Here is a 23,125-nt window from a genome sequence, read left to right as displayed (position 1 = left end):
GGGCTTGGCAGAAACCTGTCAGTCCCCTGGCTGCTTTGGGAGAAGGGGTGAGCTGCGGGATGCCCCCACCCACACTCCCAGCCTTTGTTTAGGTCACAGACCCAGGCTGGAAGGCCTTCCCTTCCTCCCTCAACTTCCAGGGAGGACCAAGCCAGAAACTCCTGTCTTAGCAGATCAGGAGAAAATGTCTATGGCAGTAGTTCTTTTTTTTTTTTTTTTTAATATCTTTATTGGAGTATAATTGCTTTACAATGTTGTGTCAGTTTCTGCTGTATAACAAAGTGAATCAGCTATATGTACACATATATCCCCATATCCTCTCCCTCTTGAGCCTCCCTCCCACCCTCCCTATCCCACCCCTCTAGGTGGTCACAAAGCACCGAGCTGATCTCCCTGTGCTATGCGGCTGCTTCCCACTAGCCATCCACTTTACATTTGGTAGTGTATATATGTCACTGCTACTCTCTCACTTCATCCCAGCTTCCCCTTCCCCCGCTGTGTCCTCAAGTCCGTTCTCTACGTCTGCGTCTTTATTCCTACCCTATGGCAGTAGTTCTTAAGCCTGGCTTCCAGCAGGAGGGCTTTTAAAAAGTACAGGTACCTGGGGTCCTACTCCAGAACATTTAAGTCAGAATTCTTGGGAATGATAAGGGATGGGGGTCTGATATTGGTATTTAAAAAAATAATCTCTGGTCTGTGATCTCTATCAGGCTCTCACAGATACGACCCACTAAGTTATGTTCATGCTATTTGGTGAGACAGGCCAGGCCAGAAACCCAACGCCTCAGCACGGTTTATGTACTAATATCACCTCCCTAACCAGGCTAATCCCTTCCTCTCCTTCAGGACTAGTCTGGCCGACTTAAGCCCCAAGGGTCAGATCTCAGCTTTGTTGGGATCCCGCTGGCAGGCAGAGCAGAAGAAGGCAGCAGCCTGTGTTCTGGGGGTCAGCCCCACCTTTCCCCTCCACTGCCAAATGGGATCCTCGGGCCAACTGCAGACTTAGTGTACTTCCACCAAAAATCCTAACCCAGCCTCCCAGGAATCCCAGGGCCTGTTCTTTCAGCCCCCAGTACTGAGGCCTGCAGTCCCCTTTCACTCAGGATGAGGGAGGCCACCCACTGGTTAAGGGCCAGAAGGGAAGCTGGGCCTCAAGGCCTCGGCCCTGTCCAGGGTCCTGACTCCTGGTCAGAGCACTTTGTTCCAGCCTGGGGCACCTCCCGCTGGTGTATAGGGTGCTCCTTGATCTGCACCCTCAGAGTGCACAGGTCGTTCCAGGGGCAGCCCTGCCAGTGTCGCCTAAACCCAGCCCCAGCTCTTTCCATAGCTGGTGGCTTCTCTACGTGCCAGTGCTGCTGCTACGCTAAACACTCCTAATCCTCAAATCTCCACCCATCACCGTCCACCTTCACAGATGAGGAGACGAAGTAAACCACGGGTCCCGTGGCTCTGCGGCCGCCAGGAAGGGACTCCTGCGCCACACACATCTCAAGTTGCAAGCACTGAGGCTGGGAACTTGGGCCAGACTGGGAGCAGACCGTGTGAGCAGCCTGAAAACCAGCACCCCCTCCTCCGGCTTCTTACTCTGGGGACTGAGCAGAAGGGACTCCAGATGCCCTTTCACCAGGTGTCCACAGCCCTCGGCCCCCAGCCCCCGCAGATTATAAAGGCCTTTCTCTCCAGCCCATGCACATAAAGAGAAGGGACAGCCCAGTGAAGAGATTTACTGCAAACGTTATCTGCCGCCAAATCCTCGCTTTCATCTCTGCCTTCTCATGAGCCAAATAATTTGGAAGCTTTCATTGATGGTTTCCTCTCTGCCCCACGATAACTTGGAATTTATGCCGGCTATGGCTCAGCCTCCTCACTTAGGGGACGAGGGAAACCTCGCAGGCTGCTCTCCAGCCTGCTGTGGGAGGAAAAGCCTGTCCTTGGCGACAGTTCAAGGCGGGGAAGACTTCCTCAGCTCTCCTGGAGCCTAAGACTTGAGGGCGGGTGTCTCCAGTCAGGCCTCAGAGCCCCCTGCAGAGGCTCCTGGGTTTGAACCCAGGGCCGTGCATGGCCAGTCCCCAGCAGGGCTGGGGATCAACACCCTTGCAATGGTTTGACTCTATTTTTAGGTGGGGAAAGGTTCAAAGGCCCTGTGCTGGAAAACCCAAGAGGCAGGGGAATTTTCAGCCCCATGCAAATCACCCTTTCCCCTCAGCCTTTGCTTGACACCTGTTTCCCCCCAGCCCCCTGCCTATCCCGGGTGTAGATGGCAGCACTGCCCCAGGCATCTCCGCCCTGAGAGGAGGCCCTTCCTCCCACTGGGGCATGAAGGGAGAGTCAGGGGAAGGGATTAAGCCAGCCCCAGGGCCTCCCCAGAACTTCCCCTCCTTTCTCCAATCTGAATAGCCCCTGAAAGCAGGGGGCAGGTGGGATTCTGAGAGGCAGGTTCCTCAGCTCCAAAACAGGCAGAACAATTCCTGCCTTCCAGGACCAGAAAGGCACAAAAGATGGCTATTGTTTTACTAATCCAACCCTAGTAGTAATTGGGAGCCCCTGCAGCTCTCAAGATGGGGGTGGGGGTAGAGGGGTGGAGGGGTGGTCCCAGGGACCCCCAGGGCCCAGCACACTCTGCATCCTACTTTCCAGTGCACATGAGCACATGCCTTCCACCCACTGAGCAGGGCTAGACCAGGAAGTGCCAAGAGCCTCAAGAACAGCATCCTCCCATGCCCACCTCACCCTCTGCTTTCATGCCAGTCCTGACTGCATTCCTGGAGATATCTCCTTCCATCTCCACCGCTCCCCTATAGGGCCGAGGGAGGACACTTGGTTGGGGGATGGGAATGGGAGGTTTCAAGTCTCAAAGGTGTCCCCACCCCCAACCCCACAAAAGGAGAGTCCCAGGGTAGGCCAGCTCCCGGAGGAGGCGGGGAGTCCTTTTTCAAATGCAAGGTTCTTCGGAAGACCCCCCACCACCCCCGGGGACTGGCTAATGATAGCAGCTCCAGGATGGCCCCTGCAGTGAGGGAGGGGAGAGGAGGCTGCCAGGCTCAGAACAAAGATATCCTCCCTCAACCCGGGCCAAGTGCTCTGCCCCAGAACTCTAAGCCTTCCCACCCTTGGCGCGGTTGGCCCCAAGAACCTCACATCTTGGCTGTATAACCTTAGGATCCTCAATTTCCTCATTATAACAGGAGGGTTAAAAAAGTAGTGTCTAGCCCAGTGCCTGGCTACTCTCTGGGCTGCAGAACAATCTCTCTCTTAAGGGTCAGATTCAAAAGCAACCCCCTTCTTGGGTACTCAAGGCTCTGGCAGCCTCATTTGTGCCAAGGGTCTCTTTTGTGCCCAGTGCAATGCATTAAAGACCTAAGAGGGAGCGATGAGGCTCTAGGATGCAATTTTTCAGGGGCTGCAGAGGCAGGATCGCATGTCCATTTGTCTACCCACCCCCAAAGCTCTTCTCCACAGCTCCAGAGGCCATAAGTACCTCTACCTGTCCCAAGAAACAGAGTCAAAGTAAGGAAGGCTTAAAGGGCAGATGCATGTGAAATGGGCATAATAAGGAGTGGATGACCTACTGGATGACTTTGAGGACTCCACCCTTCATCCCTACATCAGCAAATCCTGTCACTCTTGGCTCAACCTCCAGAATGTCCCAGGTCCTACTGTTTCTTATCCTACTGCCATCACTCAGCTCTAAGCCACCGTCATTTCTCTCCTGGACAACTGCCAAAGAATCCTCCCCGCTCCCACCCTTGCCCCTCATATTCCCCTCTCCTCACAGCAGCCAGTGGGACCTTTCATTAGAACTGCAGACTACATTATTACCCTGCTTATGATCCTTGAAAGGCTTCTCCTCTCACTCAGATCAATAGGAACATCTTTACAACAACCTACAAGGTTATGAGAACTGGCTCCCCCACCCCTTCCTCCCATCCACTCTACTCAGCCATACTGGTCTTGTTCTGCAATGACTGCACCCTCTGCCAGGAATCCTCTCCCCTCCCCCCATATACCTGCACTTCCCCCATACATCCCGCCCTCTCCTTTCCACCTCTGTTTCATCTTTCTCCAGGATACTTGTCACTACCCACCTCTGAGGGTTTCTTTTCGTTCTGCCGGGGCCAGCCTGATTTGGTGCTGCTGGGCAGTTTGGAGCATCTTGATGCAGATGTAGCATGACCTGCAGAGAGAGCACAGCCCATGAGGGGCCCCTGGAAGGCCAGGAACACCACCCACCCATGTCCAAGGAAAGGAGGCCTGTCAGGAAAGCTCTGTCTTGAATGTTCAGGAGGTGAAGACCTCTGTAAGCACCTGGTGGACTGACCCTGCTCTGGGCCTTTCCAACGATGAATGGGGACATGATGCCTCCTCTACTCACCAACCAGAAGAGGCCTGGGAGGTGAAAGGCAGTTGGACAAGGACTCAGTATTAGCTTCCTGTGTGTGATCCATGACAAGTCCCTTGTCCTCTCTGGTCCTCTGCTTCCTCCTTGGTGAAGGAGGGCTATAATAAGCCTTCTGTGGCCACTCTCCACCCCCACTGCTGATTAGACACTCTGGGATGATGCCCAGTGGGTATGCAGAGGCGAGACAAGGTAGTGGGAAGACTGCTGCTCTAAAGTAGACCCACAGACTAACCTTGAGCCCTGGCTCAGCCACTTACTAGCTCCTCGCCCTGGACGAATGACTTAGTCTCTCTGAGCCTCAGCTTGCTTTTCTATAAAATGGGGGCAGAGAATAACTATCTTCAAAGAGTTGTTGTGAGAATTAAATGACATCATGCCTGTAAAGTCTTAGCACGGTCCCTGGCACACAGCGCTGCCTTGATAAAGACTACCTATTATCACTAGGGTCTAGAGGCCCTCGCTGGACTACACTCAGGTTGGCCCCCGCTCCTACGGGTCAAAGGAGCAGCAGCTATGGATGGGTAGTGGTGGGGACTGGTGAAAAGGGAGGATGCCTCAGCCTGGCCCAACTCCAATGCAGAAACAGGGCTCAGCTGCCCAGATGCTCTCCCTTGCGGGCGCCTGGCCCTCAACACTTCCTTTGCCTGAAATAAAGTTAGAAGCAGAGGATGCAGTTCTTCCTGGCTCTACTGAAACAGGCCACAGGCAGTGTGACTGCAGCCACAAAGGGCCGGACACTGTGATCTACTGCTGCAGGGAGGAACAGCCGGCCAGGTCAGACACCAGAGCCAAGCTGAGCAAACAGACCCCAAAGGACAATGAGTGAAACCTGGAGGGAGAGAAGAGGCTGGGACCTGATTTCTCATTCTAGTGCATGTGTCCTCAGGCTCCGGGGGAACAGAGAACTCCGGGAGCTCTAAGGGGCCTTGGAGATCTCCCCAATCCCAGTTGCTCACCACATACGTGAACAAACTAAGGTCTACAGCTGCAGGGCTCCAGGCCCAGCCTCCCTGGCAGTGCAGGCTCTTCCTCAGCCTGGGCTTTCACCAGAGGGCACTGCTAAGTGGGATCTTCCTGGCAGAGTGTCTCTCCTACACAGGGCAGAATGGAACTCTTTACTCCGACTGGCTCATGCAGGCCCAGGTTCCTAGGGCATCTGAGAAGAGCTGCCTTCTAGTACCAGAAAGAAGCCCTCACCTGACACAAACCTCCCTTTTCACCTCTGTATTTCAGAAGAGGCTCCCTAAGCCCCATTTTCTCTGTAACAGTGCCCCACCCCCCCATCCAGGGCTGGCACACCCAGCCCCTGCACAAGTCTACCCTGAGGTTCTGTTGCCAAGATCCCATGAAAGTCAGACTCCTTCATTAATTTTTTCAGCAAACATTTACTGATCACCTATTATGTGCCCAATCTAGCTGGATACAGCCGTCAGCAAGACATGACCCCTCTTATCAAGGAGCTTACCTTAATAAGGAAATGATACTTGGTTGGGAAATGATACTTATCAGGTCACTATAATGAAGAGTGACAGGTTTTTTATCTGTTGTGTGGACACTTCTACAGGGCCCTGACTCAACGGCAGGGCCAGAGGGAGAGGGATGTGTTCCTAGCAGCCAAGAACAGCACAGGCAAAGGCCCAGGGGGGAGTTGATCTGTTCCAACCAGAGCAAAACACATGGGGCTGAGAGCTAGAGGGTAAAGGGGAGTAGAGTAAAGAGGACGGCAAGGCCCTGGAGGCCATAGTGGTGTGGGGACTTTCTTAGGAGCAGAGGGACCTGGCCTGATTTATGCTTTCATCACCATTGAGACCATGGGGCAGTGTCCCCCCACCTGGGCCTGTGGGCCTGATAACTATGCAAACACTTTCCCTGTAGGAGCCCGAGATGGAAGGCCTTACTGTCGGTGGTGTCAGAGTTGTCGCTGCTGATGGAGTACTTTCGCCTCTTCTCTTCCATCTGCAATGAAAGGCAGGCCCCATTATACTCACAGGCGGCTTGGGAAATCCTCAATCTTTCAGAAAATTGCCCAATAACCTACCTCCCCACGCTCACCCCACTGCAGAGAAAGAGTGAGAACAAGGTCGTGCCCTAGCCTTCTCCTCACCAGCCTCTCCCTCTCCCCGCCCACCTACAAGGGCCCTGGGGCTGGGAGAGGGGGCGGCATCTCCCACCTCCTGAGCCCAGAGCCTCAGACAACGGAGAGTCTGGTCAAAGGTGAGGGAGGGCAAGGGGGGTCAGCAGCCCCAGAATGAACAGAGACTAGGACCTGCCCAGTGCCAGCTTCTACTCAAGGAAACTCAGGCCCACCGAAGAATCCACTCTCACCTACAAGTTACAAGTGGTACCCTGCTGGGTGCTGAGGAGGGAGGGCACAGGAAACAAGACTGACTCTTCCAGGAGGACCAGGTTATCGGAGTTGAGGGACAAGCCAGTCCAGACAGCACTGAGGGCACATACTGAGAGCAGCAGCCAGAGGGGTGTGGAAATGGGGTGGGGGCAGGGAGGCTGCAAGCTGGGCCCCTGAGCCACACCAGGCCCAGGGTGAATGGGCTGGGCTGGGCTGCCCTCCCTCCCCTCAATGGCCTTCTCCAGATAAAAGTAAAAACCAACTTTCTCTCCACGACAGTATTTAACTTCGAGGTAGGAAGGGCAGCTCTCCCATACTGAGCTCTTTCCCCTCCCCATGCTATCTCAGCTCCTAACAGCCTGGGGAGTTGTGAGCTATTAGCTTCTTTTACTGACGAGGCTCAGTGCCTTGTCCTGCTAGTGACTGGCTGAGCTGGGGTTTGAATCCACGTGGTCTGATCCCTGAGCCCACACTGAGCTGCCTTTGTGCCCCTGTCAGCTCCTGCCTCTTGGAAGTGCTTTCCCACCCACTATTTCCTCTAATCCTGCAGAGTCCTGGGTGGCAGAGCCTGCTCTTGTCCCCTCTTGGAGGGGAGCACACTGAGTGGCTTGTTAACCTGCCCCGGGTCTCGCAGCTAGTCAGTGGCCGAGTCCTAACGTGAGAAGAGACCTGGGGCTCAGGGCCCAGAGTGCTTCCCACCATGCTCCTGTCAGTCTAGACCCTGGGCCGCCTCACTGTCCACAGCAAAGGACAAGGAGCCAGTGTCAGTAGGGAAAAAGCCCCGCTGCCCGTCCCAGCTGCAGGCCAGCCAGGCTCCCCACCCCCACTCGGAATCCCATTTGCCACCTGCTGTCATCCCAAGTCTGCTCATGCCCAAGCCTGGGGGTCACCTTATTTGACTGTGGCCCTGCAGAGACCAGGGAGCATTGGCTCTCTAAGGTGGGGTGTGACTACCCAGAACTCCGAGCTACTCAGAAGTACCCTCCTGCCTCATACTTGACCTTAGCCAGGAGCTTCTCTCCACCTCTGTGTCCCCAGTAGCAGGATCAGGATGACAGGAAGGTTCACTGGGGCTGCTTGCTGCCCAGCTCCAAAGGTGCAGGCAAAGTGCTCTCTAGAGGGTGTGGGGGTATGGAGGGATGCCTAGTGGTAGCATGGACACCAAGGAGGCAGGAACAAGAGCTAAAACTGCTAAGCACCCATTGCTTGGGGAGGGGGTGCGTCCTCACTGAGGGACCTCACTGAGGCCTCAGAACAGCCCTTTGGTGCTGGTGGGCCTGATGGCTGCTTCCCTTTTGCAGCTGAGGAAAATGAAGCTCAGAGGTTAAGTGACTTGCCCAAGATCACAGTGCTCGTAAGAGGTCTGACTCAGGAGACCATGTTCTTGACCTTTAGGTTACCCTGCCTCTGTGCAGCAGAGTGCAAGCAGCCCAGTGGCTCAGGTCATACACTGAATGGGGCAATAATGCTCCACCACCCACAGCTGCCCATCCTTGCTGTCCTCCGGGGTCTGAGTGTGATGAGGTGACTTTAGCAGAACTCTGACTCTAGCCTACATCTTGCCAACCCAGCCCTGTCACAGGTGGAACGGGAGTAGGGGGAGAGGTGCTCTAAGCGCATCCACCTGTTTTCTCCTGCAATCCTCTACATGAATTGCATTTCTCTTCATTTCCAGCAAAGGGGCACTTGCAAGCCAGGCCCTCTCATAGCATAAAAGCAGGAGCACTGGATTCAGGGAGGCCAAGTTCAAATACTACCTGCACCCCTCACTAGACCAGGGACCTTGGAAAAGACACACCTCCCAAAGGACACAAACTGGATCTGGAATTTTACATAAATCTCCTGAACTTAAAATGTTGGCAACTGATTCAGATTTTTAAAACACTTTGAGAGGGCCAAACTAAACACATCTGTGGGCCAGAACCAGCTGGTGAGTAAATGAGAGCAGTATAAAGCCCTTAGCACAGTGGCTGGCACTCCGTATGAGTGCTGGTTCTTAATTCCACAGTGGACTCGGGCCAGGTGGATAGTTCTTGCGCCCACCAGTGCCCACCTGAAGGCCTCCTCAGCGAGGCAGTGAGCCTGTACGGTAAGCAAGGTCCCCTACAACAGGACCTCTTGACTGCCAATGACCTTCTCACTGCCTAGGACCAGTGTGCCCTGTCAGCGTGCAGACCTGCACCCCACCCTCAGCCAGCCGCCCGTCCAACCTGCCCTCTGTGAAACACCCCAGAGTCCTCCTTAGCAGGGTGTTATTAAGGGAGCAGAATCTGCGGTGGCTTAACTTGAATAATAACTAGGCTTCAGAGGGAAACCACTGCTTTGCTTCTTTCCTTTGAACCAAGTCTGTTCCAAAGGCCTCCCTGCCGCAGGTGAGCCTCTACTGTCAGTGGCTAATGAAGCCCCAAACGAGGCCTGGGCTCCCCTGTGGCATAGCCCTTTGCCCCATGAAGGCCCTCTCCAACCCAGCAAAGGGGACAGGGACGGCTCTTTTACCAAAGCTGAAATCCAGGGCTATACATGCAGGCGGGGGATGGGAGTGCCAAGACATGGTCTTGGCCTCTGGGTTTCCTTTTCCACCGCCTCCCCCAACCTCTCCCAAAGCAAGGTCTGCTCTGGGAAAATACCTCAGGGTCACAAGGCACTTGCTTTTAGGGACAGAAAGTGCTCCTGAAACCTTACCTACAAAGACGACTCTGGGAAAGAAAGTGTCCCCTTTTCCTGCCATTGCCACCAGCCCACTTGCACTCCCACACCATCCCCAGCACGGAGACACACACGGCTCTCCTTCGGGCCCCCTCTTTGAGTCCCCTCAATGAGCAGCAGCCCACAGCCTCCTCCGCCCCACCGCCAACCCTTGCAAGTCCAGTGGGCGCTCCCCCCAGGACACAGTGAGAATCCACCCACCTTTCCCCTATCTCTACTGCTACCATACTGGTCCAAGCCAGTCTCATCTCTTGCAGGACTCCTCATTCATCTTCCAGCTTCCGCTATGGCTCCCTCATAATCCAAGATCCACACAGCAGCCAGAATAATCTTCAAAAAGCATAAATCAGATCATGTCATGCCCTATTTAAAATCTTTCAAAGGCTTCCTGCTGCTCAAAGGGCAAAACTCAAGCTTCTGACCATAAGACCCTACGAGATCTTACCCCTGCCTACCACATACTGACCACCGCCCCCATCCCCACCACTTCCCAGCCAAACTGGCCTCCTTTCATTTCCCGAAACAAACCAAACAGTCCATGGGTCAAGACCTGTGCACAGGTGTGCTCTCTGCCTGGGATGATCTACGCAGCCTAGGCACGTCTGACTTTTCATCCTTCAAGTTTCGGCTTAAACGTCACAGAGGTCTATGCCAGCTGCCTTATCTACAGAAAGCCCACCACCCAATCAGTCCGCTTCTTCAGGGCACCCATCATAATTTGTGTTTGTTGAGCTACTTGCTGAATGTCCTCCTTGGGAAAATACGTTCCACGAGAGTAAAAAGCGCAACTGTTTGGATCCCTGCTGGCGCCCCAGCACATAACAGGGGCTTGGTACACATGGAGTGCCGCGTGTGTTCTTGTCTCCTCCCTCTAGAAGTGTGGGACCACACAGCCCAGCTGGCCTGCTCGCGGCTTGCGAGAGCAAACACCTCAGCCCAAGATTTCGTCCCGTTTGCATAGCCCGCCTTCCCTGTCTTAACCTCACACATTTTCCAGGAGGCTTTATTTGGTTGGGCTCCTGGCTAATGATCAATGTCAACTCAGTAATAGGGCAGCAATTTGGTGGCAGATGTTTTCTTGGCAACACTAGCCATTGGTCTTAGTGGGGGCCTCGGGTCTGGACTTGAAACACCAATGCCCAATGCCAGCCCCCTTTTAAAGACCTCTCCACAAATAAACTCAAATAAACACCCTGGGCGTCCATTAACGCCCTTCCAGCTGACCCTGGAAACAGTGGGCCTTTCAGGCCTGCTACTGCAGCAGCTCCCTAGGCAGTTAAAACACCCCAACCTGGCCTCCGGCCTCTCCTCTCTGGGGGCCACCAGGCCTACCCAGCCTGCCACCACACACAGCAGGATTTCGTCTTCCTCCTTAAAAAAAGGGGGGGTGGGGAGGCTTTCAAGCAGGCAATTTACCATTCCAGACACAATCTTTCAAAGAGAAACAAAAACTCTCCCTGTCTGAGGCAGGCCACTAAGGCGTGTGTGTAATAAGATGCTAATACAATTTAATGATATTTCGGCTGGAAAACCTGTCCTCAGAGCCTGCTTGTGTCGGGAAGGCCAGACATTCAGAAAGCAAGAGCTGCACACTCTTAAACCATTTTAAACGGGGGTCAGAGCCCCACTCTTTGCTATCTCTCATTAACTTTGATGCCTTCTCGGGGACAGCAACTGCCATGACAAAAATGATTCTGTATACACAGATCCTCAAACTTACTTCTCCAATCATGCGGGAGCCTAACCCTCCTCCAACACCCACCACTGCCCACCTGCAATTCCAAGTGTCCCAGGGGGCACCCAGCTCCCCTAGAACACACTGTCCACACCCACCCTCCAGACCCAGTTCTGGGGACATACCAAGGGGATCCTGGGAGACAGAAAGGGGCTTTGTCTACTTTGTCCTTCAGCACCTTCGCACCCTACCCTCCACCTCAGAGAGGGCAAAGCTCAGTCCACTCGCTCCCATGGATGGCTGCCCATTGGCAACTGCAGGGTCCTTCTGATCCCTTCTTCAGAGAAGGGAGCTGGCTCTCTGGCCTAGCCTAAAGGGGAGAGATCAAAGGTCAGCTGCATTTGGGTCCTATCCAGGTCATTAATAATAATAGTAAGAATGGCTAATACTAATCAAGTGCTTACCACATGCCTGGCTTTGTGCTTAGTCTTCTTTATGCAATATATCGTTTAATCCACACACCCACCATGAGGTAGGTACTGTTATTAACCTCAATTGTAGATGAAGAAACTGAGGCACAGAGCAATTGCCACAGCTGGTGACTGCAAAGCTAGCATTCAAACCTAGACTGTCTGGCTCCAAATAGTGCACCTTGCCCCCCTCCCCCCCCCAGGGGGTACAGTGTACAGTGCACAGACCTACAACTCCCAGGTATGGCTGGGGTATTCCAGATTCCTATGGGCTGTCTGAGAATCTTCCCGGGTTCCTCATCTTTGAGACACATAGTGAGGGTCCTATGTGGAGGACAGGGCAAGCAAGGGGTACCCTCCTCCTCATAACTCTGACTTGGCCTCCCCTTGGAGAACCTAAAGGGAAAACTGTGAGCCCCACAAAGAGCCTGCTGGATGAGCTGTTAAGAATTTGGACTAGAAGCCTCTGACTTGGGTCTTGGGTATAAGACAAGTACCTCCCTGTTAACTGGAACACTGATTAACCAGAATACCTTGCCCCCAACCTCAAGGATGTGGAAATCAGTGTCAAAAGCCTAACCTCATGATTCTGGAAGGACTTGGGGACTGGGGATCAGCAGTCCCACCTCACCTGTCAACGAAAGCTACGTGGAGATTTCTGACAGCCTCTTGGATCAGTGTTATTGGCTGTTTAGCCAGGCAATTTAGGGAAAGGAAAAGCCTGTTGGATGGGAAATGTTCTGGACACATTTGCTGCATCCCGAGCCCAAACAACTCTATCCTTAAACACTTCAACTCCAAAAGTGCTGGGGAGACCCTTGGCTAAACAATTTCAAAACCAACATTCACTGCAAGTCTTGCTGCCTGGGGCGAGGACTTCCCTCGGTGAGGCATTTGCTGTGGAACCAAATGCTTTTCCACTCTAAACAACAGCCAACAGCACTTGGGACAACTGAGAGGCCTCCAGATCAAACAAACATCCCTTTTTTCCCCTACCATGCAAACTTTCTCAATAAATTATTCGCCCACTTCGGATCAAAGCCTGTTTTTGCAGCCTGTGACCTAAAAAGCAAATAGCATCTCTTAAACATAAAAGCCCTCCTCCCTGCCTGGGTCGGCTTTATTACTCATTCCTTCCTCTTACAGTTACTCTGTTGTTATTTTCCTTCTCTTCTTGTTAGATCACTTTGCCAGTCCCAACCCGCCTGAGGAAGATGGGATGGGAGGGATGGTGCCTTCACTTGGGGCCCTAAGGTGGGAGAAGTCAGGGTAGGGGAGAAGCCAGCATCCTGGGAACCCAGGAGACAGGGCCAGGCCTGGTTGGCAGCTCCCTGCCCAGATCTTCTGCCAAATGTCCTACTGGGAATTTTACCAGTGAAGGGAGGGAGTTAATGCCACCCTGGGAGGAGGGGCCAGGCAGCCCAACCACCACCCAGGCCCAGGACTCAGTTTGCAAACATAAACGTTAAAGGGACATCCTCACAGTTTGTCTGGACTCAAAGCTCAGGGCTCCTCCCCCTTGCAACAAAGGCAAGGTGGCAGGTCAGTCGTGCCCACTCAGCTCCTCAGCTGGGAGTGCAAACACGACTCCTCCTGAGGACACCCTGAAAACTCAGACCCTATATGAAACTTTGTGTCTTGGAATCCCGCAGTAGATGGAGGCGGCGGGGGGATGGGGTAAAGGAGTGAGAGAGAATGTTAAGCGCGGGGCAAGGTTTGGGAGTCTGCAGAGACCAGAGGCGCCGCATGCTTCCTGCCCTTGGCACCGAGAAAAGGGAAACACAGCCCTTCCCGTTCCCAGTAGCCCAGGGCAGGAGATCTGCGTTCAAGGTGTTAAGGAAAAATGTCCCGGCCGGCAGCAGAGGATAAGGGGATTGGGAGGGGGTGGCGCGCGCCTCCAGCCTGCCCCTAAAGGCAGTCCGGGGGACAGCAGGCTGGAGGCGCGCCGGCGTGATTCTGACCGCGGGAGCCGGGAGGAGGAGCCGGAGGTGGCTGCGGGGGGCTCCGGCCCAGTCGAAGGAAGGGCAAGAAGCGGTTCGGGCCCGGGGTGGCGCCGGGAGGTGGCCTTGGCCCCCGGGGCTGGAGGAGGGGCTGAGGCGTAGCGGGTGAGGGCAGCCGAGCCCCTTGGGGGGTGGCAGCTGTGTGTGTGAGGATGGTGTGTGTGTAGGGAGGGTGGGTGTCCTGGGCCTCTACAAGCTATAGCGAAGGCTTCCTGCTTGTCTCGCAGACATTCCCCTTTTCTGACATTAAAGCTACGAGTCATCAAGCTGACCCCCTCTCATCCCTTGGCCTGAAGAAGAGGGTGTCTCAGGGCCCAGGGATAAGCGGGAATGGACCGGAGGGAGCCACAAGTCTGCACCCAGGCGGGGAGGAGGCGGGCAGGAGCGGCTCCGCAGGCGCAGGCGAGTGGGTGGGAAGGAGGGAGGGAGAAAGGGAGAGAGGGAGGAAGGAGGTGAGGCCGGGAAGATGCCTCTGCCGGGGGCGGGGCGGGGCCGGGATCCGGGAGAGGGACTGCAGCGGTGCTTGGTGGGGGCGGGGGCTGCAATGTCACTCATTTGGGAGTCAGGTGAGTAGGTCCCAGGCTCGGGCCGCCGCTTGCCTACATCTTCCCGGTACTACCCAGGACTCAGGGGTGGAGGCGGACGGCAGGGGACTGCAGAACCGTCCCCAGAGCGGGACGCGAACCGGCAGACTTGGGAGAAGGTAAACAAGGGCCACGCCCCCTGCCGTCGCCCCGCGGGCGCGCACCCGCCGCTCCGGCCGCCGCCGGTACATTTCCACTCCCAGCGCTTCTCCCCCGCTGGACTCCCGCGCAGCCCTGGAGGGGGGGCTGCCCCCGACCCCCAGCCCGCGCCCCCCGCGCTGGGACTGCGCACCCTCCATACTCACCTGGAAAGGGTATCCCCCGCCCCTCCAAAAAACTGTGGTTAATTTGTGCAGAGCCTCCGCGTCCGGGAGCTGAGCATGCTGCCCCCGCGTGCAGAGCCCGCGTGCACCCAGCCCGGAGAGGGGGCGACAGGGCGGAGGCGGTGGCCCCCGGAAGGTGTCTGGGACCGGACCGGCTGCACGTGAGCCCAGCGCAGGGTCATGTGCACCGGCTCAGCCCGGTTCGGCGCCCGGACGTGCTGCGTATCAACAAAATAAACTCGGGGAGACAGGAGGGCAGATAGCCCCGGGTCCTCCGAACCCACGTACCCGGCCGCGCGACCTCCTCTCCGCACAGGTCTCCCGCCGCAGCCCCTCCGCCCTGCCAGAGCCCGCGGGGCAAGTTGCAGCCCCGGCGCGCCCCCGCCCGCCCGCGCCCCCTCCCCGGCCCGGGGGCGCTTTGCCGCAGTCATTAATAAAGAAGGTCGCCAAGCTCACCCTTCCAAAAGTTGTTGTTGCATGCGCCCCTCTCAGCCTCCCCGCAATGTACTCTTTAAAACACGACTGACCAACATGCGCAATCTCTCTCCCCTGTGCTGTGCATCGGCACCCCCCCCCCCCCCGCGCGCTGGCTTCCTAGAACAAGCAGCCAGCAGGAGAGAGAGGGAGCGAGCGAGCAAGAGAGAGAGAGCGCGAGGGAGCGAGGAGCGCTGGAGATCTGTTGCAAAAACACAAAATAACGCCGTGGAGATGCGCAGGGCCAGTCGCCGGGGGCTGGATCTTACCTTGCTCCGCGGTGCCCTTCCGAGGGCCGCTACCCCCGGCTACGCGCCGCGGCTGGGGCCGGCGTGGGAAGGATGCTCCTGAAACCCGGAGCTCCTGGGGCCGGCGCGGGCGGGCGGGGGGCGCGCATCCATCCGGGGTCGTGGCGAGGGAGGCGGCCGGGCCCGTGGGGTCCCCGGCACCGCACCCGGCCGGGGACTGTCAGCCCGCCAGACCTAAGCCCTTGCCGCTAGGAGTGGGTGCAAAGTAACTCCATGGACGCTTCTAACCCACCCCCCCCAAATAGCCTCCAACTGCGATGGCCGCGGTCGGCACCATTCACCAACCCCCCTGTGTATGTTTCTGTTTCTTTTTAAACCAAGACTTCCTTGTGATCTCTTTAGAAAAAAAAAAAAATGTGTTGGGGTGGGGGTGGGGTGGGGGCGGGCGGGAGGAGCGAGGGAGGGGGAGTAGCCACTTTTTTCTTATTCACTCGGATTTCCACTCCTGACACCCCCCCCTCACCCCTCCACCCCCCCGCCCAGTTGTTTGGCTTCAGCTGCGGGTTCAGGTAGCGTTGCAGGCCTCCGGGGGGAGGGTACGCTGCCGGACCGCCCTCTTGCCTGCACCTCGGGCCTGGACTCCCCACGGGCTCTGGGGCGCCCCCAGCCCGCCCTGTCCCCAGGGCCGGGCCCAAGCGGCGGCTGCGCCCGTGCAAGTCCCATCAGGTCTGCTCACACTTCACACACTCACACACATACCCCGCCCCTCCACTCTCTCACTCACACTTTCTGCTCACACCCCGCCCCCTTCGCGCCCCAGACCCGGGCGGCGCCCCCCGCAACCTTAAAAAAAAAAAAAAAAAAAGCAAGCTTATACTTAAAAAAATCTTTTGGCGCCATATTAATGACGTACTTAAAATTTGCCATTTCTCCCTGCGTCAAAAAGACGTTTCTTTGCAAATAACAGCCTGAAGGCGACACTCGCGGAGGGAACGAGGTTTGCACTGAGCACCCCGCCTCCCGGGGTTCCAGCGCTGGAAGACCCTCGCTCTAGGCCCTGATCCTGAATCGCTGGTTTTAAAATGCGAAACGAATAAATCGCGTGGCGTTTCGCAGCGCCAGAAGTGAGCAGAAAGTGCTGGCAGGAGCGGAGGGGAGGGGCGCGCGCGAGTCTGGGGGAGGGGGCGCGGCTCTCCTCCCCCACCCACAGCAGATGAAAACTAACATGCCGGGCGGGGGAAACTTGAAATTGTGGGCGACCTCAAGAAGGAGGGGCGGTCCGTAGAGAGGGTCCCTCTTGGGTTCGTCGCCCCCTCCCCCCGCCCGAGTGCCTCCTGGCGCCCAGCTCTGCCCCGCATTTCCGGGGGGTAGGGAACGCAGTGATGGGTGGGTGGGTGGCTGCACGTCCAGGGCCCGGTAGGAGTTTGCCCCGGGGTAGCCACCTCCCCCTTGCTCGTCCTTCCCAGTCCCCCTAAAGGGTTAAAAACCAAGGGGCAACTTCCAAGGATTGGCACTTGGCGAGGAAGCGGGGCGCCCCTCTCCCCACCCTTCGCCTCCTCGCCCCTCCTCCTCCGGCTCCACTTCCCGACTTGACCTTGTGGTGCACAAACAGTGCGCTGGGATCCTCGCAGTTTCTGGAAGAAGAGCTTGCGCTCGCCAGGCAGGCGGGCTGTCGGGCGGCTCTCGGGCGGTGGCGGGGCCTTGGGTCCGTTCCCGGAGCCGCGGGCCACACCCACCCAACCCGCTGCGCCCGCCGCGCTCACCTTCTCTCGAGGAAGGAGCAGGGCTGGCCTTCTGGATGGGGAGAAGTGGGGGGCAAGCTGCAGCCTTCTCAGATGCTCCCAGCTAGGGAGGGGGTGGTCTGCTCTCAGGCGGGGTTTGGTAGGGGGGGGGAAGACCTGGGAGCCTGGCCCAATATCCTCAAAGCATCATTGCCAACTTTTTCTTCCCCCTCCTTTTTGGCTGCCCCTCAAAGATGGTCCAATAATTTCTTCACCTCACCTTTGGCTTTGAAGGCACGTGGGTGAGTTGTGAACTGGGACAGAAACCACCTTCCCTCTCCAAGACTGAAGTTTGTTTATTCTTTCTTTCCCCTCCACCCCTTGTGTGGAAAGATAAATATTCAATTTACATAAGATGACATTTATGTGACAATTAAGAAGATTCCCCGGTGGAATGTTGTGAACACATTTGCTTATAGGAGAAATAAATCTAATAATATACAAACTCATAATAACAGCACAAATCCTCTGACAGGGCGGATTGTCTACACAACAGAGGGAGATGATGGATGCTGAAATAAGCACTTTTTGCAACAGGAAAGAAATACGAGCTCAAAGAGAGTCACTGCAACATTTCCTTGGCCTTCATTCACAAAGTCTGGGGAGGCTTGTCTGGCAAGACTGAGGGGCTAGGTATCACCTCCCAATTAGACCTGTTCTAGCTTTTAGTGGTCAGTTGGGAGGATTTTCCCAACATCAAGCTCAGTGCCTAGAAACAGATGTTGCAGGCTGTGAGCATGTAACAAAATGGTTAAATACCTGGGCTCTAATCCTGGCTCTGCAGTTCAGAGGCTGCTTCATGTGGGCAAGTGAATTCATCTCTGGATCTCTTTTTCCTCTTTTGTAGAATGGGGTAGTTGGAGGCTTCCTGAGGCCCTGTGTGTGTGTGTGTGTGTGTGTGTGTGTGTGTGTGTGTATACACACACACTATATGTGTACAGCAGGGCCTGGCTCAGAGTATGCAGTGCACATTAGCACTTTTTCCTGGTGCCTACATTTTGGAAGGGTGTGAATACACTCCCTGAAAGCTCTTAGCACTGAGAAACTGAGGGACATACACAAGATCTCCCAGCGTGGGCAAAAGGGAAGGCCAGGAGAAAAAACTGTAAATGATTGTGGCCTTCATGGTCAAGATCCAGATGGTAGCCACACATATGAGGTGAGAGTGGAGGTACCAATTTACAGTGGCCCAGTTCAAGGGGACTGCTCTTGTTGGGTCTAGTTGCAGAGGGTTTACATGCAGGAGAGGACTGGACAGGCTCCTCCTCCTAGCCATCAGGATCCTATGGCAAGCAGTTATAAAATGACCTAGAGGAGGAAGAGGGAGTGGATGACCATTTATAGGGCACCTGCTCTGTGCTGCGGACTGTTAGTCATCCCATTTCATCCTCACAAAAACCATGTTACCTATTCAGAAAGGTTTAGCAACTTACCAACAGTCACACAGCTAGCAAGTGGTGGCAGAACTGGCACCTAGTCCAACAGACCCCAGGACCTATGTGTTTTCCATTTTACCACACTGCCAGAAATAAAAAGTATTAGTATTATTGGTTTGATTGGGGATGGGAGCCTTATCGCTATATTGGCAAGAAAGAATTTTATGAGCAGCATTTTGTTTCTGAGGTGGTTCCCTGAGTTTGGGTATGATCCAGGTCACCTAAAGGGTCCTTGGAAGATAATTCTTGTTTAGGATCGGGCGCTCCATCAGAATCCTTGACTTCCCACAGCTCTCTGCTACTGTTTAAGGTTAACCTTGGAAATGTAAATAGAATGATAGCATTAAAGCTAATTATAACTCCTTAATCCTTCTTAAAAGTTTCACAAATCATTCATTAACTTTTTACAGGAAAAAAAAAAAGAGAGAAGAAACGTGGTGTCCTTGGAGATGTAATCATTCATTTTTTTCAACAAATATTTATTGAGTGCCTTCTGTATGCCAGGCATCATTCTGGGTGCTAGGAACACAGCACAAACATGACAGACAAAAATGTGTATTCTCATGCAACTCACTTTCTAGTTAAAGGAAATACACAATTTTTTTTAAAGTTAAAAAAATATTATATTTGAAGGTGAGTAAGTGCTGTGGAGAAAAATTAAGTAGAAAGGGGGATAGGGAATGTGAGGATGCAATTTAAATAGAGTCCTCAGGGAAGAGCTGGCTGAGAAGGTGGCTTTTGAGTAAAAGGAGGTGAAGGAATGAACTGTGAGAGTTTATGGAGGAAGAGCATTCTAAGCTAGGGATTCTTAACCTGGAGTCATAGACACCTCCCTCCAGAGGTCTGAGTATAGAATTCAGGGGGGTCTCAACCTTAGACAGGAAACAAAAACAAACTATATTTTAATTTTCACTAGTTAAAATTTGGCGTGTTCTTTATGAATGCAGACAGCAAATCACAGTGATATTAGCAGCACCTGTGACATTGTTGCCAGTAGAAATCACAGATATTTTCATATCACGTTATAGTTGTTGCAAATATCTTAAAATATCATGACACTCATCACTACTTCAAACTTATGCTGATAGCTCTTGTAATTTAATGAATTAATAAGAAACACATACCTTACTATATTACACATTTTAAAAATATTTTGAGAGTTGTATTTCAGTATAGTTGGTCATCTTTATAATTTATGAAGCTTATTTTATGGATTTAAAGATATTATACTCAGGCATCACAGGCTGCCAAAGGGGTCCATAGCATGAAATAAAGGTTAAGAACCACTGTCTACACAGAGACCAGTGAGTGCAAAAACCTTGAGGCAGGAATGTGCTTAGTAAGTACACGTACAAGGAAGAGATTATATAGGGCATTGCTAGGAATTTGGCTTTTGCTAGGGATAACATGGAGGGTTTTGAGCAGAAGAATGACATGTTCTGACACTGGGTTTTGCAGGTCGCTCTGCTGCCAGATGAAGGACAAACTGAAGGGGAAAGGCTGAAGCAGGAAGATCAGTTAGGAGGTCATAACAATAAAACAGGTGGGAGATGATGTTAACTTGGACTAGAGTAGTAGCAGTAGAAGTGGTCAAATTCTGTATATATTTTGAAGATAGCTCTGACAGGATTTGTTGATGGGGTGTGAGAAAACAAGAAGTCAAAGATGACAATAAGAGTTTTTGCCTTGAACCAATGCAAAGAGGGAGCTGCCATTAACCTCGATGGGGGAAACTGTGGAAGGAGTAGGTTTGGGGGAAGAATAAGGAGCTCAGCATTAGACATGTTAAGCTTGAGATGCATATTAGGTATCTAAATGCAGCCATCCTGTAGGCAGCTAGAAATGGCAGCCTTAGTCCAGGGACGAGGTCTGGGGAAGATACCATTTGAGAGTCTTCAGCAGGTGAATGGTATTTAAAGCTATAGGGCTGTTTGAGATCACCAAGGAAGTGGGTGTAGAAAAAGAAGAGGTCCAAGGATGGCAACCTTGAGCACTGCAAGGTTAAGAGGTCTGGAAGATGAAGAAGAATCAGCAAGATGGTGTTAAAAAAGAAGTATCCAGATGTTTCTCCAAAGAAGAGATACAAATGACCAATAAGCACAAGAAAAGATGCTCAACATCACTAATCATTAAGGAAATGCTATACTGAGGTACCGCCTTACACCCATTAGGATGGCTACTATTAATAAAAAAATAAAATAAAGAACAGAAAATAACAAGTGTTGGCAAGGATGTGGAGAAATTAGAATGATTGTACACTGTTGATGGGAATGTAAAATAGTACAACCACTGTAGAAAACAGTATGGCCATTCCTCAAAAAATCAAAATAGAATTACCATATGATCCAGCAATTCCATTTCTGGTATGTACTCAAAAGAATTGAAAGCAGGGTCTTGAACAGGTATCTGTACACTCGTGTTCACAGAGCATTATTCACAAGAGCTAAAATGTAGAAAAAACCCAGTGTCTACTGATGGATGAATGGATAAGCAAAATGTGGTATATATACAGAATGGAATATTTTTCAAATTTAACAAGGAAGGGGGCTTCCCCGGTGGTGCAGTGGTTGGGAATCCGCCTGCCAATGCAGGGGACACGGGGTCGAGCCCTGGTCCGGGAAGATCCTACATGCTGTGGAGCAACTAGGCCCGTGCGCCACAACTGCTGAGCCTGCGCTCTGGAGCCTGCAATCCGCAACTACTGAAGCCCGCGTGCCATAACTACTGAAGCCCACGCGCCTAGAGCCCATGCTCTGTAACAAGAGAAGCCACCGCAGTGAGAAACCTGCGCACCGCAATGAAGAGTAGGTCCCGCTCGCCGCAACTAGAGAGAGCCCGCGCGCAGCAACGAGGACCCAACGCAGCCAAAAGTAAATAAAATTTTAAAAAATAATAAAATAAATAAAATAAAAAATAAAAAGGAAGGAAATTCTGCAGTAGGCTACAACATGGATGGACCTTGAGGTCCTTATGCTGAGTGAAATAAGCCAGTCACAAAAAGACAAATGCTGTATGATTCCGCTTGTACGAGATATCTAGAGTAGTGAAATTCATAGAGACAGAAAGTAGAATGGTGGTTGCCAGGGGCTGGGGAAAGGGGAAAATGGGGAGTTATTGTTTAACGGATATAGAGTTTCAATTTTACAAGATGAAAGAGCCCTGGAGATGGATGGTGGTGATGGTTGCACAACAGTGTGAATGGACTTAATATCACTGAACTGTACACTTAGAAAAGGTTAAGATAGTAAAATTTATGTTATGTATATTTTCCCACACTAAAAAAAAAATTGAAAAAAAAAAGTGAAAAAAGGAGCAACAGCATTCAGAGAGATAGAAGGAATATCCTGGAGCCAAGTGAAGAGAGTTTCAGGAGGGAGGAAAGCCCTATGTCCAAAGCTGCAAAGGCGTCAGGTAAGGTAAGGACTGACAATTGATCATTAGGTTCAGCCACATGGAGGCCACTGGTGATCTTGACAAGAGCCATGTCAACAGAGTGGCATGAGCACAAGTTTGAATGAGTGAAGACAGTGGGAATATTTATAGTTGTTACAGCTTATTCCAAGATACTACCTGAAAATGAGAGGTAATCTGTATATACATGATTGTAGAAATGGATAATTATATATGTGTAGAAATGCAATTGAAACTACTTTTGTTGAGGACATTCCAGTTGCCAGGCATGGTAATGGATGCTACAGATACTGAGAGAAATAAAACATATTCACTGTCTTCCAAGATTTCCTAAGAGTTCCCAGTCTAGCAAACTTTGTGGACACGTGAAATACACACAAAGTGATATATGTGGCTAAATACACACAGCCTGGGCATCAGTTTTTCCAGTATAACAGACAATATGGTTAAAACTGGACTCCAGATTCAGGCAGTCGTGGGTTTGGTCCTGTCTCCACCATTCACCAGCTCTGTGACTTTGCACAAATCAGTTTCCTTAATTTCCTCCTCTGTAAATTAAGGATGCAATAATTTCCAAACTTTAGTGTGCCTGGGATGCTTGTTAAAAATGTAGATTTTTGGGTCCTCATCCCTAAAGGGTCTCAATGGGCAGGTCTGGGACAGGGCCTGAGGATCTGCATTTTTAACAAGCACCTAGTCATGCTTGATGCTGTTGGCCTTGAACCACACTTTTTAAAACACTTAGAACTTACCCACATGGTATCAAGAATGAGCCTGGCATTTCACTAATTGCTCATTTGATAATAGCCATTCTTCCTGGGGCTCTTATTGGAGACAAAAAAAATCTTTCTAATAACTTGCAATTTATGTCCAGAAGCAGAGGTCCAGCATACTGTAAGCACCCTAAATTGAGAAAATAGCATGATAATTATTCAATCTTTATTTATCAAATATTTATTGAGTGCCTACTATGTTCTAGACAGTATTCAAGGACTGGAGAGACAGAAATATCTGACTCAATAATTTGTCTGAGTCATTAAGGTAGGCAGAAGCCCAGATGCAGTTAGCCTTGCTCTCTAGCAGCCAACCTCTTTGCCAGGTGAGAAGTCCTATGTTCACTCACTAGCTGCTTAAGGCAGTACTTGTCCAACCACAACATGCACATAAATCACCTGGGATCTTGTTCAAATGCAGATTCTGATTCTGTAGGTCTGGGGTGGGGCCTGCGATTCTGCATCTCTAACAAGTTCCCAGATGCTGCTGCTGCTGCT

At 52.6% G+C, this 23,125-nt stretch overlaps 2 protein-coding genes across 16 annotated transcripts in view; one reads left to right on the top strand and one right to left on the bottom strand.

The window, feature by feature from the left end:
• The window catches only part of JADE2 (jade family PHD finger 2), a 47,696-nt gene extending 30,772 nt beyond the window's left edge, over positions 1–16,924 (bottom strand). For 4 of the 12 annotated variants that reach the window (XM_082378919.1, XM_082378920.1, XM_082378930.1 and 1 more), the window contains exons 1-5: positions 11,592–11,694; positions 11,313–11,497; positions 9,654–9,782; positions 6,298–6,355; positions 4,086–4,174 (exon numbers count right to left, since the gene is read on the bottom strand). In XM_082378919.1, coding sequence (XP_082235045.1) covers positions 4,086–4,174; positions 6,298–6,355; positions 9,654–9,719 — 213 coding nt within the window. In that variant the 5' untranslated portion in view covers positions 9,720–9,782; positions 11,313–11,497; positions 11,592–11,694. Of the gene's footprint in view, positions 1–4,085; positions 4,175–6,297; positions 6,356–9,653; positions 9,783–11,312; positions 11,498–11,591; positions 11,695–14,486; positions 14,522–14,960; positions 15,079–15,247; positions 16,754–16,820 lie in introns of those variants that run through there. The other 8 variants (XM_082378923.1, XM_082378927.1, XM_082378928.1 and 5 more) reach the window with 8 other exon arrangements.
• LOC309622800 (uncharacterized protein) lies at positions 13,238–14,959 on the top strand. Of its 4 annotated transcripts, none has more exons than XM_082378996.1 (4): positions 13,238–13,621; positions 13,825–13,999; positions 14,172–14,300; positions 14,538–14,959. In XM_082378996.1, exons 1-4 carry the CDS (start codon positions 13,253–13,255, stop codon positions 14,765–14,767), a joined length of 903 nt encoding a protein of 300 aa, XP_082235122.1. In that variant the 5' UTR covers positions 13,238–13,252; the 3' UTR covers positions 14,768–14,959. The 4 variants fall into 4 exon arrangements, 1 of the variants encoding a protein (XP_082235122.1); XR_014241132.1 differs by having other exon boundaries at positions 13,519–13,631; XR_014241133.1 differs by having other exon boundaries at positions 13,525–13,702.
• Positions 16,925–23,125: the final 6,201 nt, after the last annotated feature.

The sequence above is a fragment of the Balaenoptera borealis genome, assembly GCF_965194805.1.
Source record: "Balaenoptera borealis genome assembly, chromosome: 2".
NCBI classification, from domain to species: Eukaryota; Metazoa; Chordata; class Mammalia; order Artiodactyla; family Balaenopteridae; genus Balaenoptera; species Balaenoptera borealis.
Note: the sequence above shows the minus strand (reverse complement) of the source record. Positions and strands in the feature narration are given on the sequence as shown.